Source organism: Spermophilus citellus (assembly GCF_964194105.1).
Source record: "Spermophilus citellus genome assembly, chromosome: 18".
Lineage (NCBI taxonomy): Eukaryota > Metazoa > Chordata > Mammalia > Rodentia > Sciuridae > Spermophilus > Spermophilus citellus.
Window position 1 is genome coordinate 17,590,257 of NC_138200.1, and position 16,935 is coordinate 17,607,191.

The 16,935-nt window shown below is 47.9% G+C and overlaps 1 protein-coding gene across 1 annotated transcript; it reads right to left on the reverse strand.

Annotated features, from left to right (window-relative positions):
• Nucleotides 1–815: 815 nt before the first annotated feature.
• UPK1A (uroplakin 1A) lies at nucleotides 816–10,059 on the reverse strand (the record flags this gene model as incomplete). The annotated part of the gene is made up of 7 exons (XM_081274712.1): nucleotides 816–1,379; nucleotides 1,457–1,540; nucleotides 2,977–3,156; nucleotides 5,793–5,900; nucleotides 6,004–6,078; nucleotides 8,680–8,973; nucleotides 9,979–10,059. The coding sequence occupies 7 exons, from the start codon at nucleotides 10,057–10,059 to the stop codon at nucleotides 1,335–1,337; spliced, it is 867 nt and encodes a 288-aa protein (XP_081130838.1). The 3' UTR covers nucleotides 816–1,334.
• Nucleotides 10,060–16,935: the final 6,876 nt, after the last annotated feature.

Genomic DNA, 16,935 nt, shown 5'->3' on the forward strand with positions numbered 1-16,935 from the left:
CTCATTTGATAGGAAAGGAAACCAGGCCCTTCTGCAAGATTGTAGTTGCTGCATAACAGCCAAAGTATGGGGCTGATTCAGAGACAACAAAAGAGAGATACTGAAGCCGATGCACGCCTGTAATCCCAGCAGCTGTAATCCCAGAGGTTGAGGCAGGAGGATTGGGAGTTCAAAGCCAGCCTCAGCAATGACAAGGCACTAAGCAACTCAGTGAGACCCTGTCTCTAAATAAAATACAAAATAAGGCTGGGGATGTGGCTCAGTGGTTGAATGCCCCTGAGTTCAATCCCTGGTAACAACAACAACAACAACAAAAAGATACTGAGATTCTGTCATGGAACCTTTAGAGAATTGCTGGAAGCTATAATTCCTAGGAGAAATATGTCTATCACTTGTATATCTCAACAGTCTTGTGATAAACAAATCCCTTCCCTATCACCATCATGGATACATCCTTAGCAGTATTATCTATGCAGTGCCTTCCCTTCCCCAGCTACAGGATGAGCCAATACCTCAACCAAGACAGTGAAGTCCTGATTTTGGCTAAGGCTATTTGGAGAGAGGCCCTTCCTCAATCTTGTGTTGCTTAGCTATAAAGATAAAAATCTAGCCTTGCGGAGAAATCCTCTCTGAGAACACAGCAGATCTTCTAGAACTCTTGATTGAGCTCCTGGATCCAGACATGCCTGAAGCCATTGTCATGAACCAATAAATTCCACTTTATGCTTCAGTCGGTGAGAGTTGGATTTCTGCCACCTCTATCAGAAAAGCTCTTGTTCGTTCACCCTCACTCCAAAAGAAAATGAAGCCATTCAATCAATCAATCCATCAGCATTTATTGAAAATCTGGTCCATGCTTAGTCCTGAACTGGGTAATGATGGGGACGGTAAAGTGATCATCGTAAAACTTGTCCCTCCCCTGATGGCAATCCTAGTCTACCAGAGCTTCAACAGATAATGAAATAACAGCAGGAATCGCAATACACCCACTGGGAGAAGTTCGGGAGCTACGGCGGGGGGGGGGGGGGGGGGGGGCGGCCTCTGTGAGCGGGTGGGCGTGGTCAGGGAAGTCCCCCGAGGACGGGACCTTTAAGTTGACACCTAAAGATGGGTCAGGAATCAGCCTGGTGATGTGAGGCCAAGGGCAAAGGGCACAGGCACACAAACCCAGAGGTTTGGAGGACACACCTAGGGCCAGCAGGGCTTAGAAACCTGGAAAAAAATCTTGGGATTGGAAGAGGGGAGGGGCCAGGAGGCCGTGGAGGCCCCAGCTGGAGGAGGGGGGAGCAGCAGGGTGGGGACACCGAGGTGCGCAGGTGGCCTCTCCTTGTTCCTCAGAGCGTGGTGTAGAAGTACATGGCTATCAGCATCACAGGGAGCTGGTGGGGAGGCAGTGAGGTGGGGGGGTGCCCCGCCGACACCCCGTCCCCCCAGCCGGTGGGCTCCCGCCGCTCACCGTCCACATCAGGATGGCAAAGCCGAACCACGAGATGCCCCAGGTGTAGCTGTCGATGGCGTGGCCAATGTGCTCGAAGCAGCCCTGGGCAGGGGGACAGAGGGACTTGACAAGGTGCCCCGGAGGGCTGGCAGCTGAAGGACAGCCATTGTGCACCCTTGGAGAAGTCACTTCTGTCCCTGAGTCTTGGTGTCCCCACTTGGGCCATAGGATCAGGGTGGTATCTACCTTCCAGGCAGGTTTTGGGGAACAGGGAGGGGACTTTGAACCCAGATCCTGTGCAAAAAGTACCCCCCTGATGGTGGCCCTGAAGTGCCAGCCCAAGGTGATTTTGTAGGATCCCCACTTCTCATGCTGCCCACAGGTCCCAAGAATTTGAAATTCCATCCTTAGGTTTAGTCTGGTTCTGACACTGCCCATTTAGAGATGGGGCTGAGTGGGGCCAGAGCACCACACCAGCGTCACCTTCATGTAGATCCCCACCCCAGCCTGGCAGCAGCCAAGAACAAAGGTTCGGGGTGTATGCCCTGGAGTCAGAGCTGGCCAAGGGGGGGGCCAACTCTGCCATTTTTCCATGATAGGGCTTGCATATTATTCTGGCCCACTGAGCCTCGGTTTTCCCATCTGTGAAGTGGCATTCTGGAGAGCAGCCACAGAATCTCACGACGTGGTGCCTGTAAGTGCTCTGCGGGGAGCTGGGGCTTGAGAAATGGCTGTCCTGTTCTGACCCTGGTAATGACTGGCACCTGGGCTCCCCAGTCCCTGATCCAGAACATGCCATTGTAAGGTCCCAGGCAGCCAAAAGCAGTCAGTGGGACCAGTTCTCTTCTTAGTCTACCGTCTCTATCCTGGTCTTGAGGTAGTTAAAGCACCTGATTGGTTCCCGACTGCCTGAAATCCATTCCCAGCTCACTAGTGACTGACCTCTCAGTTTTATCATCCTTAAAATGGGGTAATTGTAACCTTTACCTCCTAAGGTTGTCGTGAGGATTAAATAAGTCTGAGAGCCCTTGGAAGATTGTTTTGTACAAAGGAAAGGCTTGGGAAATGTGGGTCATTACTGATGTTGGGCTGCGGTTCTTGTCGTTACTCTCATTTCTGGACAACCTGAGACAAGTTGCAGGTGCCGGGTCTGGGTCAGACCGATCGTGTGCTTTCTGATGATTTGCAGAGAGAGTTGGGACAACGAGGGAGAGAGGAGAGAAAGAGGAAGCCAGAGAGGGGAGGAGAACAGATTGTGGGAAAGAAAGAGAATAAGAAGCAGAGAGGCTGCCAGGCTCCGGGGTTCTCACCTCTAATCCCAGCAACTCAGGAGGCTGAGGCAGGAGGATCGCAAGTTCAAGGCCAACCCAAGCAACTTAGCCAGTCCCCCCATCTCAAATAAAATAAAAAGGGCTGGGCGGGTAGCTCAGTGGTGGAGTGCCTCTGGATTCTATTCCTGGTACAGAAGGGGAGTGGTGGGAGGGAGCAGAGACCAGAAAAGGATGGCGAGACAGGTACAGCAAAGGGAAGGGATATACCTTGGTGAACAGGTAGTCTACATGTCCTAAGCGGCAGCCATTTTCGTTGAGAGGGATGAAGTTTCCCGTCCGGCGGCAGCACAACGGAGGCCAGGGGAACACCACCTCAGGAGTGGCCGCCCTGAAGGCTGATGTGTAGTTCACCCAGTCCATGGGGCCAGATGTGCCACAGCATTCTTGCTGGAGAGAAAATTGGGGATGAGGCAGACCGGGACTCAGAGAGGACAACCACTTGCCTGAGGTCACACAGCAGGGAGAGGCAAGCTTGGCCTTTGCCTCAGTGGGACTCAACTTGACTGTGTCTTGGGGATCAAAGTGTGTGTGTGTGTGTGTGTGTGTGTGTGTGTGTGTGTGTGTGTAAGGATCACTGGTATTTGTTCCAGAGCCAGGAGACTGATGGGAGATTTGGATCAAACACAAATTCATGATTTATTTTAAATTCTTTTGTCAACAACTATGCTGACAAATTGACACCAAAAGGCAGATTTCTGTTTTTTCCTGGTCTCAGGGGGTGAGCAATTTATGGCCCCTGAATGAAGAAAAAAACAGGCCTGGGCAGCCGTCAAACATGGCTCAACTCCTGGCCAGGATTGGGGCTGAGTTAGGACCTCAATTTCCCTTATGACCTAATTTCTTCCTCTTCTCCTGCAAGAGCATCTGGATTTACTTACGAATGTGGCTTCCAGAATCTGGTGGCCTGGGGTTGACTCCTTCCAGTTTTATGACTGACCCATTGTGTAACCTCATTCAAATGGCAAATCCGTCAATCTCTTGCCTCAGTTTCCTCCTTGTGAAAAAGCTCATATCCTGTTCCCAGCAGTTATAAGGATTGAATGAGCCATCAGAGTGTTCTGAGGGCTGGGGTTGGAGCTCAGTGGCAGAGCACTTGCCTAACATGTGTGAGGCTCCGGGTGCCTTGGACAGTGCTAAACAAAAGTTAGTGCTCAAATAGTAACCAAAACAGCATGGCATTGGCACCAGAATAGGCATGTAGACCGGTGGTACAGAATAGAAGACACAGACAAACCCACATAAATACGGTAATCTCATACCAGGCAAAGGCACCAAAAACATACATTGGAGAAAGGATAGCCTGTCCAACAAACAGTGCTGGGAGAACTGGAAATCCACATGCAGTAGAATGAAAATAAACCCATCTCTCTCACCCTGCACAAAATCAACTCAAAGTGGATCAAAGACTTAGGCACTAGCACAGAGACCCTGAGCCTAACAAAAGAAAATGCAGGCCCAAATCTTCACCGTGTCAGCTTAGAACCTAACCTGACTGACTTCCTGACTTCCTGAACAAGTGCAAGAAGTAAAATCAAAAACCAATACATGGGATGGATTCAAACTAAAAAGCTTCTTCTCAGCAAAGGAAATAACCAATAACATGACGAAAGAGCCTACAGAATGGGAGAAAATCTCTACCACACACACCTCAGATAGAGCACCATTCTCTAGGATATATAAAGAACTCAAGGGGCTGGGGTTATAGCTCAGTGGTAGGGCGCTTGCCTTTGCACTTGTGAGGTACTGGGTTTGAGCCTCAGCACCATGTTAAAAATAAAATAAAATAAAGATATTGTGTCCATCTTTTAAAAAAATCTTAAAAAAACTCAAAAAATTTAACACAAAAAAAAACCCACAAAAAACAAAACCCAATAAATAAATGTGCTAAGATACTGAAGAGACAGAAGAAATACAATCGATCAACAAACATGAAAAAATGTTCATCATCTCTAGCAATTAGAGAAATGCAAATCAAAACTTCTCTAAGACTTCATCTCACTCCAGTCAGAATGGCATTTATCAAGAATACAGGCAATAATAAGTGTTGGTGAGGATGTGGGGAAAAGGCACACTCATACACTGCTAGTGGGACTTCAAATTGGTGCAACCATTATGAAAGCAGTATGGAGATTCCTCAGAAAACTTGGAATGGACTCACCATTTGACCCAGCTATCCTACTCCTCAGTTTGTACCCAAAGGACTTAAAATCAGCATAATACTGGGATGCAGCCACAGCAATGTCTATAGCAGCTCAATTCCCAATAGCTAAACTATGAAAACAACCGAGATGCAGTTCAACAGATAACTGGATAAAGAAAATGTGGTATGTATACACAGTGGAATATTACTCAGTTATAAAGAAGAATGAAATTACGGCATTTTCAGGTAAATGGAGCTAGAGAATATCATGCTAAGTGAAATAAGCCAACCCCCTCCAAAAAAAAAAAAAAGGCCAAATGTTTTCTCTAATAAGACAATGCTGATCCATAATTGGGGGTTGAGTAAGAAAGAATGAAGGAAATTTGAGTTGTGCAGGGAGGAGTGGGAGGAGGGGAGGGGAAAGACGGTGGAATGAAATGGACATTATTACCCTATATACATGTATGATGACACTACTGGTGTGACTGCACCAAGCACAGCCAGAGGAATGAGAAGTTGTGCTCCATTTGTGTACAATGTGTCAACATGCATTCTGTCATGTATAACTAATTAGAACAAATTTTAAAAATTTTAAAAACTCAAGGTTAGTGCTCAATTAATGACTGTTCTCATTGTTATTATCATCATCGCTATGGAGACAATATGGATTTAGGCTGCCAGGTTCAAATCCCAGCTCTGCCACTTACCAGCCTGGCCAAGTGACATTCCCTTTCTGGACCTGTGTACTCTCTGGAAGAGCAAAGCCGTCCCCTGGTAGTGACCCCGGGAATGGATGTCTCTGAAGCACCCATTCATCTACCCGTGGACATGACGGGAGCCCTGTCCACAGAGGCCAGGCCCACTCGGGGACCACCTCGCCCACCTCAATCATGATGCGATCCCAAAGGCGGGTCAGTTCCTGGCCCTGGTCGGAGTCTGCGCTGTAGAAGGTGAGCATCTGCTTGGTGATGAGGGACGGGTTGGACACCATCTGCGGGGGACACGGGAGAGCGGGAGCCAGCGGGGCTGGGTGGGGTCAGGGCGCCCTCCACCCTCCCGACCCGCGCTGCCCATCCAGGTCCGGGGCGGCTCACGTAGTCGCGGTGGGTGTAGGAGGTGATGCAGGAGGCGCACTCGAAGATGTAGACGACGAGCATGAGCACCAGGTACTGCGGAGACCAGGGGGGACAGTCAGTCCGGCAGCCTGGCCGCCGGGCCACGGCCCTTGAGGGACCGGTCCTTGGGTAGAAAGGGCTTTTGGGGGCTGTGGGGTAGCTCAGTGGCAGTTGTGTGAGACCCTGTTCTGTCCCCAGCACTGCAGACGGGGAGGGGGAAGAAACAGGATTTCTAAAAACCAGTGTCAATGGCCACATCAGTGATGGGCAGGTGGGAGCTTACTGTGCAAGTCCTTCAGCTTTTCTGCACATTTAAAATATTTTACAATGAAATAGTAAGGGAAATGAATGAGTATAAATGTACAATGTATTCCCCAAAGTTAATTACTGGCTTGGAATAAGTAAAATAAATGTCTAATAGGAGAAGGAAAAAAGAAAAGAAAGAAAAGAAAAGAAAAGAAAAGAAAAGAAAAGAAAAGAAAAGAAAAGAAAAGAAAAGGAAGGAAGGAAGGAAGGAAGGAAGGAAGGAGGAAGGAAGGAGCAAGCCGAGTGCTGTGGTGCACACCTGTAATCTCAGAGGCTCTGGAGGCTGAGGCAGGAGGATCATGAGTTCAAAGCCAGCCTCAGCAAAGGTGAGGCGCTGAGCAACTCAGTGAGACCCTGTCTCTAAATACAAAACAGGGCTGGGGATGTGGTTCAGTGGTTGAGTGTCCCTGAGTCCAATCCCTGGAAACACCCCCCCCATTAAATTAGATTTATAAAAAACACTTAAAAATAAAAAGGGCTGGAGATGTGGTTCTGTGGTTAAGCACCCATCAATTCAATCCATGGTACAAAAACAAATAAATAAACAAACAAATAAATAAAAGTATATTATAAAGACAACCAGAGACATTTATTTAAGCATAGACTGGGTAGTGCAAGGTAGGAAGGAATTAGGGTCAATTGTGTAGTGTCTACCAATGTCATAAAGGGGGTGGATCCCAACAGTTGGTGTTTTATGAAAATTCTCCTCCTGTCCTCAGCCCTCACCCTTAAGGCAATGGGACATTGGGTGCTGATGTACCAGCTCCATTGCTGAGAAATGGGACGATATCACGTAACACGCCCTTCTGCTTTCAGACGGTGTCCTTATCGCATAGAGAAATGTGCACTCAAGTATTTACAGGTAAGTGACTCTGCGTCTAGAAAGTGTTTCAAAATATCCCAGGAAGAAGAAATGTGGCCAGGTGGAGGGCAGGTGGCGGAGACAGTGCGGGGTCTGTTGCTCTTGGGGAAACAGGTGACGGGTTCACGGGGCTCCAAAGGCCATTCCCTCTCTCTGTTTGAAATTTCCCAAAATAAATTTTTTTTTTCAATTCTGTTTTAATTAATAACAAACTGAAGGGGAGCCAGACGAAGACACATATGTATTTTTTAACTGGTTTGGTGGACTTTTAGGACGTGGGTTAAATTTTTATGCTAGAAAATTAAATATAGGATAAGAAAAAAAAGATGAAAGAAAGGGAGGGAGGGGAGGAGGAAGGAGGAGGAAGATAATGAGTCCATTTTACTCAGGATAAAACCACAGTCCCACGAGGCCCAGCCGATTGGGCACCTTCTCACGACCCCCCCACCCCTGTCCCTCTGCCTGTCTGCCCACTGGCTCCTGGGCTTCCTCCCTCCTTGGCCATGGCCCCAGGACCCCTGTCCCCCAGCCCCCTCTGACCTCAGAGCCTTTGCTCATGCTGTTCCTCACTTGGAATGCTCTCCCTCTACATGCTCCCTGGCTCACTCCCTTGCCCCCTCCAGATCTTTGCTTTCCCTGACCCTGAGGCCGTGCCTTCCCCTTCCCCTTGGTGGAGGGCCTTTATGTTTTGCTCAGTACTGTACCCACAGTGCCTAGCGGGGGCTCAGCAGTGCTTCCCGCTCAAGAAACACTCGTTGACTGAGGAAGTGGCTGCTCCTGAGGCGCCAGAAGACCTGTGCCGTAGAGGAAGTGCAGCCCCCAGGGCCTGCATGGGGATCCCTGCCCTCCCAATACCTGGGCTCTCAGCCTCTCCATCTGGTAAATGGATTGGGAAGCATGTACGTCCCAGGGCTTCTGGGCGGCTGCAGAGAGCTGATTTTCCAAACTGCTCGTTCTAACGTCAGGCCCACGAGCGGCTCTTGGCAAGTGTGCGTTATTGTTGGCAGAAATTCACGAGCTGCATCACTTGGGCTTAAATGGCTGTGCCACCGACTGGCTGTGTGAGCCTGCATAAGTGACTTCACCTCTCTGAGCCACAGCTTCTATTTCTGTCAAGTAGGGTCATAGTGATGATGATATAAGGATGACAACAAGGATGACAGTGTCTCGTGTGGAGCTTGAGGAATAAAGGATCTAATCCATCTGAGTCATTTAGCGCCTGGCTCGAGGGGTAGCTCATTACGTTGGGGTTCCAATCCTAGCCCTGCTGCTACGGCCACCCTGCTGTCCAACTCCCCTGTTTTCTTCCCACAGTGGGGGTCACAGGGAGCCTGGGCTGGGGGACAGGACAACTAACACCTGAGCAACTCTGAATGAGGTACCATGAAGAGTCCCCGTAGGGGCCACGGTGGTGGCGGTTGTGATAACTCAGAAACGGTGCTCTCCACGCCATCTGTCCCCGCCCCACCCCACTCCTAGGGCCTTACCGTGAGGATCATGGACCGCCGGCGGCAGAGTGCTGCTCCCACACCCAAACTGGCCACCACGAAGAAGGAGAAGCCGCAGAAGATGGCAATCCAGGCCCCAGCGAAGACGTCATCCTTGCCCGAGACGCCCATCAGTGGGTACACCCGGTACTGGTCAGCCGTCACCCATACGGTCTCAGCAAACAGAGCCAGGCCTGACAGCTGCACAGGGCGGCTGGTGAGGAAGGTCTGCCCAGGGTTGGCGGCCCAGCTGCCCTCTGGGTCAAGTGGGTACACAGTAAGAGTGGCAAAGCCCTGGTCCCCCGTGAGCAGGGATGAGACTGGGTGGAGGCCAGGAGAGGAGGGAGGGCCTAGCCAGTCCCCGCCCAGCCCCCACATCCCAGCTGCCAGTTGCTTCAAGGGTAAAGATGCCACTTGCGAAGCCCAGAGCACATGACTGGCACAGATAAGATGCCAGCCCATGCTGTTATTCCCTGGGAGGGGAATTCATAGCCAAGGCCTTAAAAACACAACACTCCGCTGTGTCCCAGGCCTTATGCAGCTACACTTTATGTGTGATAAGCGCTACTGTCACCAGCTGTAGTGTCCTATGGTTGTTCTAGTCATGTAAATAGTGACCTGTGTGCCCAGCTCTATTCTAAGCACAAGAATTCAAGAACTCATGCTATCCTCACGGCATTCCTGATTCCTCTCCACTTTATTGATGAGAAAACTGAGGTCCAGAGAGGTTCTGTCACTGGTCCCGGGTCTCACAACCAGAAAGTGGCAGAGCTGGGATCTGAACCCAGGCTGTCTGGCTCTGGAGCAAGCAGGTATATTTAAAGACAATGTCAATGAAAAGCCATTATTATGGTTTGGGGTGTAGCTGTGTGCTAGAGCGCTTGCCTAGCATGCCTGAAGCCCTGGGTCCCATCCCCAGCACCAAAAAGGAAAAAAAAAAATAGACATTATTCATTTTGGTGGGCCTCTTGTGCCAAGCAGTCACTTGATCATGGTAGCTAGCGTTTGCTGAGTGCTTTTTTCTCTGAGTCGAGGGCCGTACATGGACTCATCTCTACAACAGTAATCCATACATACAACCAAGACACAATCTATCGATAAGGAGGAGGAGGAACAGAGAAGTCAGGTTGCTCCCTTGAGGTCACGTAGCTAGGGAGAGGCAGAGCTGGGTTTGAACCAGGTTGCTGTGACTTGAGACTAAACACAGGTCAACTGGAGAGTCCTGGGCCCCCAACCCCAGGCTTAGGGTCCCCCCCCACACACACCCACTTGGCTTCCCAGCACTGCGGCATGGCTCACCAGAATAATGATGTTGCCCACGACCAACAGCCCCACCACCACCGGAGATCCCTTCTCCCCGTCTGCAGCTGCAGAAGCCATAGTCCTGTATGACATGGGGAGAGATGAGGCCAGGAGGGGAGGGAGGGAGCAGGACTCCCCATCTCCATCCCACACCCAGAGGCTCAGGGCTACCAGAGGATGCCCTGCTCTCTGCAGGGGCGCAGGCTGGTACCCATGTGCCCAGCCCCCACAACCCCGGCAGTGAGCCCTTTTGCAGCACAGGAAGCCTCGGTTCAGGAGGGCAGTCACTGGCTAGAACTCAGCACTGGCCCTCACGGACCTCACCCCTCCCGGCTCCCCCTGCCCAGTCCAGACTCCCAGGGTCCCCACCTCACCTTCTCTGGCCAAAGCCTCTCTGGTCAGCCCCACCCATAGCAGCTCCCTATATATGCTCAGGCCCCTCCTTGGGCCAGTCTCCAAAGAATGGAGGAGAGTTCTGGAGGAGGAGACAAGAACCCAGAGGGCAGACCAGGATGAGAGACAGATTTTATGAGCTCCCGCCATGCAAGTGATTTATACACCTGAATTTCTAGATTGAGCTGATATCCGGCCACCTGGACAGGGTGATGTGCCCATGGCCGCTGGTTCCCAGGCTGCAGTAGTGGAGGAGGGAAGGTTGCGGGGGCTGGGGACACACCCTGATATCCCAGAAAATGGGCTTTCTTGGGACCCTGAACCAGCTTCTTGTCAGGGCCACCTGAGAATTCTGAATCTCAGAACTGCCTCCTCTCCTCTGTGTGAATTTGGGCAGGTGGCTTCACTTCTGTCAGTCAGGAGCCCAGGTGGAGACCCAGGCAAGGACCCAGGGACCCCCAACTCCTATCCTGGCAGGCAGGAGAGGAGGACAGAGCCAGACCAAGGCAGGGAGATGGAGGCTATAGTGGGAGAGGTGGAAGGCATGCTTAGGAGGCCGATTATAGAGGCCGTGGCTGAGGAGAGGATGATGAGTGAGAGGAGTGTAAGAGGGGAAAGAGGAGTGTGTCAAAAGAAAGGAGGGGGGCGCATTGAAGGGGTTTAGTGGGAAAAAAGCAGCCCTCCCCCAACACACACTCACACAACCATAGCTAGAGGTTTCCTCAGGTTGTGGAATCAAAGACATCTAGGAATGGCACACCGGCAATCCCAGGAGGCTGAGGCAGGAGGATTGCAAATTCAAGGCCAGCCTCAGCCACTTAATGAGACCTTGTCTCAAAATTTAAAAAATGTAAAGGGGCCAGGGTTGTAGCGTAGCCTGAGTTCTGGCCTAGTATGGGTGAGGCCCCGGGTTCAATCCCCAGCCCCAGGGTTGGGGCTGGTTGGGAGGGGGAAGAGATCTAGAATCAAATCCTAGTTCTGCCTCCTCCGTGGCGTGCACATCTGCAAAATGGGTGCTCTCAGACCACGTGCACGGGCGGCGGTGAGAATTGAGCGAAGGCACCTCTGCGAGGGATAAATGCGACAAGTGGCCGCACCGCAGCGCTTCCCAGAGCCCCATGATCTCTCCTATGGCGCCCTCTAGTGGCGAAGGGCTGATCCCGCAGGCGAAAACGAGGGTTTGGGGCCTCCAGACCTTCCCCAGGATTTCTCAGCCCCGATGCCAGGGCATTTGTGTTTTCTCTGGGAGTCCACGCTTCCCCGTTGCATGCGGACAAATAGCACTTACAGTTCCAATGTCAAGACGCCAGCCTCAGAGACTTAGACCCTGGCTCAAAATAAAAAGGGCTGGGGACAGAGCTCAATGGCAGAACGCTTTTGGGTTCAATCCCCTGTGCCAAGAAAAACAAAAACCCAAAACAGCAACAAAATAAAAAGAAGACACTGGCTTGGTTATTAACGTGCACGAGATGCTATCCATTTAGAATGGTTAAGTTGGTATGTCAATCCACTTTATAGATTTAAACTAGTTTTTCTCTTTTTTAAAGTTTTTTTTTTTTTTTAGTTATAGAGGGCACAATACCTTTATTTTATTTACTTATGTGGTGCTGAGGATCACATGTCCCACACATGTGAGACAAGCACTCTACCACTGAGCCAGAACCCCAGTCCTAGTTTTTCTCTTTTGATTTACATTTATATTAAGGGCTAACAAGAAAATTTAAATGATAATAATGTGCATGAACTGTCAAATACATCTTACAAGTTTGGCTTAAATAATTTACAAAACAGCAGAGCTATGCCACTAATTTGAAATATTTCAAATAGTTGGCAACTCTTAGTATTTGCAAGTTATATAAAAGGTCCAATAAAAGCAAAAATGTTGTCATCAATGGGGCATTAATATGCCACTGGTCATAAAGGGTCTCATTTTGGTTTGCAACATGAAGCAAATGTTCTTTGACTTCAGGCTTGAGTTTTCACTATTATTTCTTGCTGTTCGTAAGTCAGTTTTCCAAAGAATGAATGTGACGTGCTAATTGTTGCCTTATAAAAACTACAATGCCATTCTCCTGGAGCTGAACATATGCCTACCTATGACCCAGCCATTTGTCTCTGGGAATTTCCCCACTTCTGTCTATCAAATGCAGTGAATGTAACTCAGAATATTCCCAAAATGGAAGTCACTGAAATAGCCCTCAATAGTATAATGGAGCCAGGAACTGTGGCAGACATCTGTAATCCCACTGGCTGGAGAGGCTGAGGCAGGAGGATTGCAAGTTCAAAACCAGCCTCAGCAGTTTAGCAAGGTCCTAAGCAGATTAGTGAGACTCTATCTCAAAATAAAAAATAAAATGGACTGGGGATGTGGCTCAGTGGTTAAGCCCCTCTGGGTTCAATTCCTGGTACCATGGTACTAAAAAGAAAGAAAGAAAAGAAAAACTACAATTGCCAGTGGCTCAGGAGGCCAAGGCAGGAGAATCAAGAGTTCAAAGCCAGCTTCAGCAATTGTGAGGTGCTAAGCAACTCAGTGAGACCCTGTCTCTAAATAAAATACAAAATAGGGCTGGGGATGTGGCTCAGTGGTTGAGTGCCCCAAGTTCAATCCCCAGTACCCCCCCCAAAAAAAAAAAAGTTGCTGAGGCTGACTTAGAACCTTCGATACTCCTGCCTCAGCCTCCTGATCTTCTGGATTACAGATATGTCCGGCTGTAATGACTGTGCCTGGCTGTAATGCAGTCTTATGATGGTATCATGGAGAAAGACTCCTTTTGAAAATGCTACTGTCTCCTCAAAGTCTTTCTAACCTTGCATAGAGTGGGCCTCAACAGGCCTCTGCATTTGACTAGACTTTAAACACAGATTTTTGTGGTATTTATTTTTTTTGATATTTTTATGGTGCTGGGAGTGTATTTATTTTTAAGATGAGATGCTGTATTTTTCCATTTTTAGTGGTGAAATTTTTCTTAACTTTTTTTATTATAAAATAATTCAAGCATAGAAAACAATGTCATAAGTTATATTTTATTTAACTACTGACCCCACCACTGGGATGTGTCAAATTGAAGCATTTTTCTACATTCACTGCAATTTTGTTTTTTTTGCTTTTTGTTTGTTGGTGTGTCTGTCTTTGGGTACTGGGGATTGAATCCAGAGGCACTAACCACTTGCCACATCCCCAGCCCTGTTTATTTTATTTTATTGGGGTGCTAGGGATTGAACCTCCCACACTCCTTCCTTGTCTTCCTTTATAGATCTTGGGTATCATGGGTTGAGTTAATTCAACATCCTCAGCAATTCAGCGAGACCCTGTCTTATAATAAAATGAGCTGAGGATGTAGCTCAGTGGTAGAATGCCCCTGGGTTCAATCCCCAGTACTTCAAATGTTGGCAAGGATGTAGAGAAGAGGGAACTCATTTATTCTTGGTGAGAATTAGCCCAGCCATGATAGAAAACAATATGGAGTTTCCTCAAAAATTAGAAACAGAACTACCACATGATCCAGCCATTCCACTTCTATAAACCCAAAGAAAAGGACATCAGCATGTCAAAGAGATAGGTGCACTCTCATGTTTATTGCACCATCATTAGACTCGTGTGTGTGCGTGCGTGTGTGTGTGTGTGTGTGTGTGTGTGTTGCCAAGGATTGAACCCAGACCCTGGGGCATGCTAAGCAGGTCCTACCCGATCTGTATTCTCAGCCTTGTTGTAGCATTATTTACAAGATAAAGAAAATGTGCCCCCTGCATACTATTGAGCCTTAAAAAAAGAAATCAGTCCTGTTGTTTGTGATGACAGGGATGGGATGGAGCTGGAGGACATTATACTAAGTGAAATAAGCCAAAATGCTGCATTTTCTGACTTATACGGGACTTTAAAAGATTGAACTCAAAGCAGCAGAGAAGTCGTTCTGTGGTTGACATGGCATGCTGGAAGGGGAGATAGAAAGATTTTTGTCAAAGGGTATTGAGTTCCAGCTAGACAGGATGAACAAGTTCTGGAGCTCTATCTATAGCCGGTGACTATAGTTAATAATATATACTTGCACATTGATATAAGAGCAGATCTTAAATGTTTTACCACAAAAAAATAAGTATGTGAGGTGATGGGTATATTAATTATCTTGATTTAATTATTTTACAAAGTACACACATATCACAACATCATCCTATATACCATAAATATCTATACATTTTTTTATTTGTCAATTATACCTTAATCAAAATTGAAAAAATAAAAATCAGCTAAGGATTTGAATAGACATTTCTCCAAAGAAGATTTGAGTGGCCAATAAGGACATTAAAAGGTGTTCACCATCAGTTAGTCATGAGGTAAATACAAATCAAACCTATAATGAGATGCCACTTCATGCACCCATTAGGACGGGGAAAATAGCTGGGCTTGGTGGTGCTCACCTGTAATCCCAGTGGCTTGGGAGGCTGAGGCAGGAGGATAGGGAGTTTAAAGCCAGCCTCAACAAAAGCGAAAGGCTAAGCAACTCAGTGAGACCCTGTCTCTAAATAAAATACAAAAAAGGGGGGCTGGGGATGTGGCTCAAGCGGTAGCTCGCTCACCTGGCATGCGTGCGGCCCGGGTTCGATCCTCAGCACCACATACCAACAAAGATGTTGTGTCTGCCGAGAACTAAAAAATAAATATTAAAAATTCTCTCTCTCTCTCTCTCTCTCTCTCTCTCTCTTTCTCTCTCTCTCTCTCTTTCCTCTCTCACTCTCTCTTAAAAAAAATACAAAAAAGGGGGCTGGGGATGTGACTCAGTTGTTGAGGGCCCCTGAGTTCAATCCCCAGTACCAAAATAAAACAAAAAACAGGGAAAATAACTAAAGTTGGTGAATTTGTTGAGACCCTGGAACCTTCATACATTGCTGGAGGAATGTTAAATGGTAGAGAAGCTATGGACGACAGTTTGGTTGTTCCTCAAATAGTTAACATAGAGTTATCATATGGCCCAGCTACTCCACTCCTAGGTATATATACAAGATCACTGAAATACACCTTCTCACAAATATGTATATATGGATGTCCAGAGCAGCATCACTCCTGATAGCCCTAAAGTGGAACCAACCTAAATGTTGATCATCTTATGAATGGATAAAAAAAAATTATGATATATACACACAATGGAATATTATTCAGCCATAAAAAGGAATGAAGGACTAATTCTTCTACAACATGGACAAACATTATGTTAAGTGAATGGAGCTAGATGGAAAAGGCCATATATCACACAATTTCATTTAGATGAAATTTTCAGACCAGGCAAATCCACAGAAAGTAAATTAGAAGGGGTCAGTAGTACACGACTATAATTGTGTACCTCAGCTTGGGAGGCTGAGGCAGGAAGATCGAAAGTTCAAATTCAGCCTCAGCTGTGGGTGCCAAACTAGCACCTGACCGTGTCTGTTTCCCCTTCTGATTGGTGGGGCATCATAGGTCGCTCTGTGATCTGGTTGCCTAGGGAAGCCAGAAGATAGCCCCAATCTTTAAAGTACACATGACTGTGTCTTCGTGCAAGGGCATGTGACTTCCTACAGCCCCATGGTGAAGCTATGCTCACCTGCTCCTTTGTAATATAACCTCTTTCCCTGTTTGGGATAGAATGTTCCATGGAAACACCCTTTGTGTGTCCCCTTCTTATTGTGCCCTTGGGTGTGGCCTACCCAGGTGTCAGTCAACCTGCTGACAGTGGACATCATGAAGCTAGACTCAGCCCCCTGAAACCTGATCCTTGCCTCATTTGAATAGCTTCTCCTCAACAAAAGGGGTCAGCAAGTGCGGCTCTCTCTCTCTCTCTCTCTCTCTCTCTTTCTTCGGACTCTTAAGGTCAGAGGAACTGTCACAAGGATCCCAAAGAAAAAGGTATTTGTGTCTCGTGTGGTTATTTCGCGCAGCCCAGTTAGCCCAGTTCCCCTGGAGTGACCCCTGAGTGTTTTAGTCTCGAGCAACCCTGCACTCATCAACTTAGGGAGGCCCTAAGCAACTAAGCAAGACCCTGCCTTTTATTAAAATATAAAAAGGTCTGGGGATGTGGTTCAGTGGTTAGTGCCCCTGGGTTCAATCCTTGGTACCAAAAAAAAAAAAAATAGATTAGTGGTTGCCAGGGTCTGGAGGGAAGGGGCAGTGGAAAGAGACTGCCTATAGGTACAGGCTTCTTTCAAAGTGATGAAAATATTCTGGAAGTAGATTGTGATATGATTGCACAATCTTCTGAATAGACTAAAATTTGGACTACACACTTTGAAATGTTGACTTTTATGGTATGTGAATCAGAAATTCAATTAAAAACAGAAGTTGCCCAATTGTTGTCCCAGATGGGATATCCCAAGTTTCTTTTAATTTATTAAATAATCATTCTTTCCATCGTGCCCAATGAAATCAGCCAGACCCAGAAAATCAACAGCTGACTGCTTTCTCTCACATGTGGCAATTAGAGCAAAAGAAGGGACAGAAAGCAGGGTGAGGGGTCGGGTGGACATCGTGAAGACAGAGGGAAGCTCAGGGGGGCAGGAGGAGACAAGAGGGAGGGAGGGGGGACCAGGAAG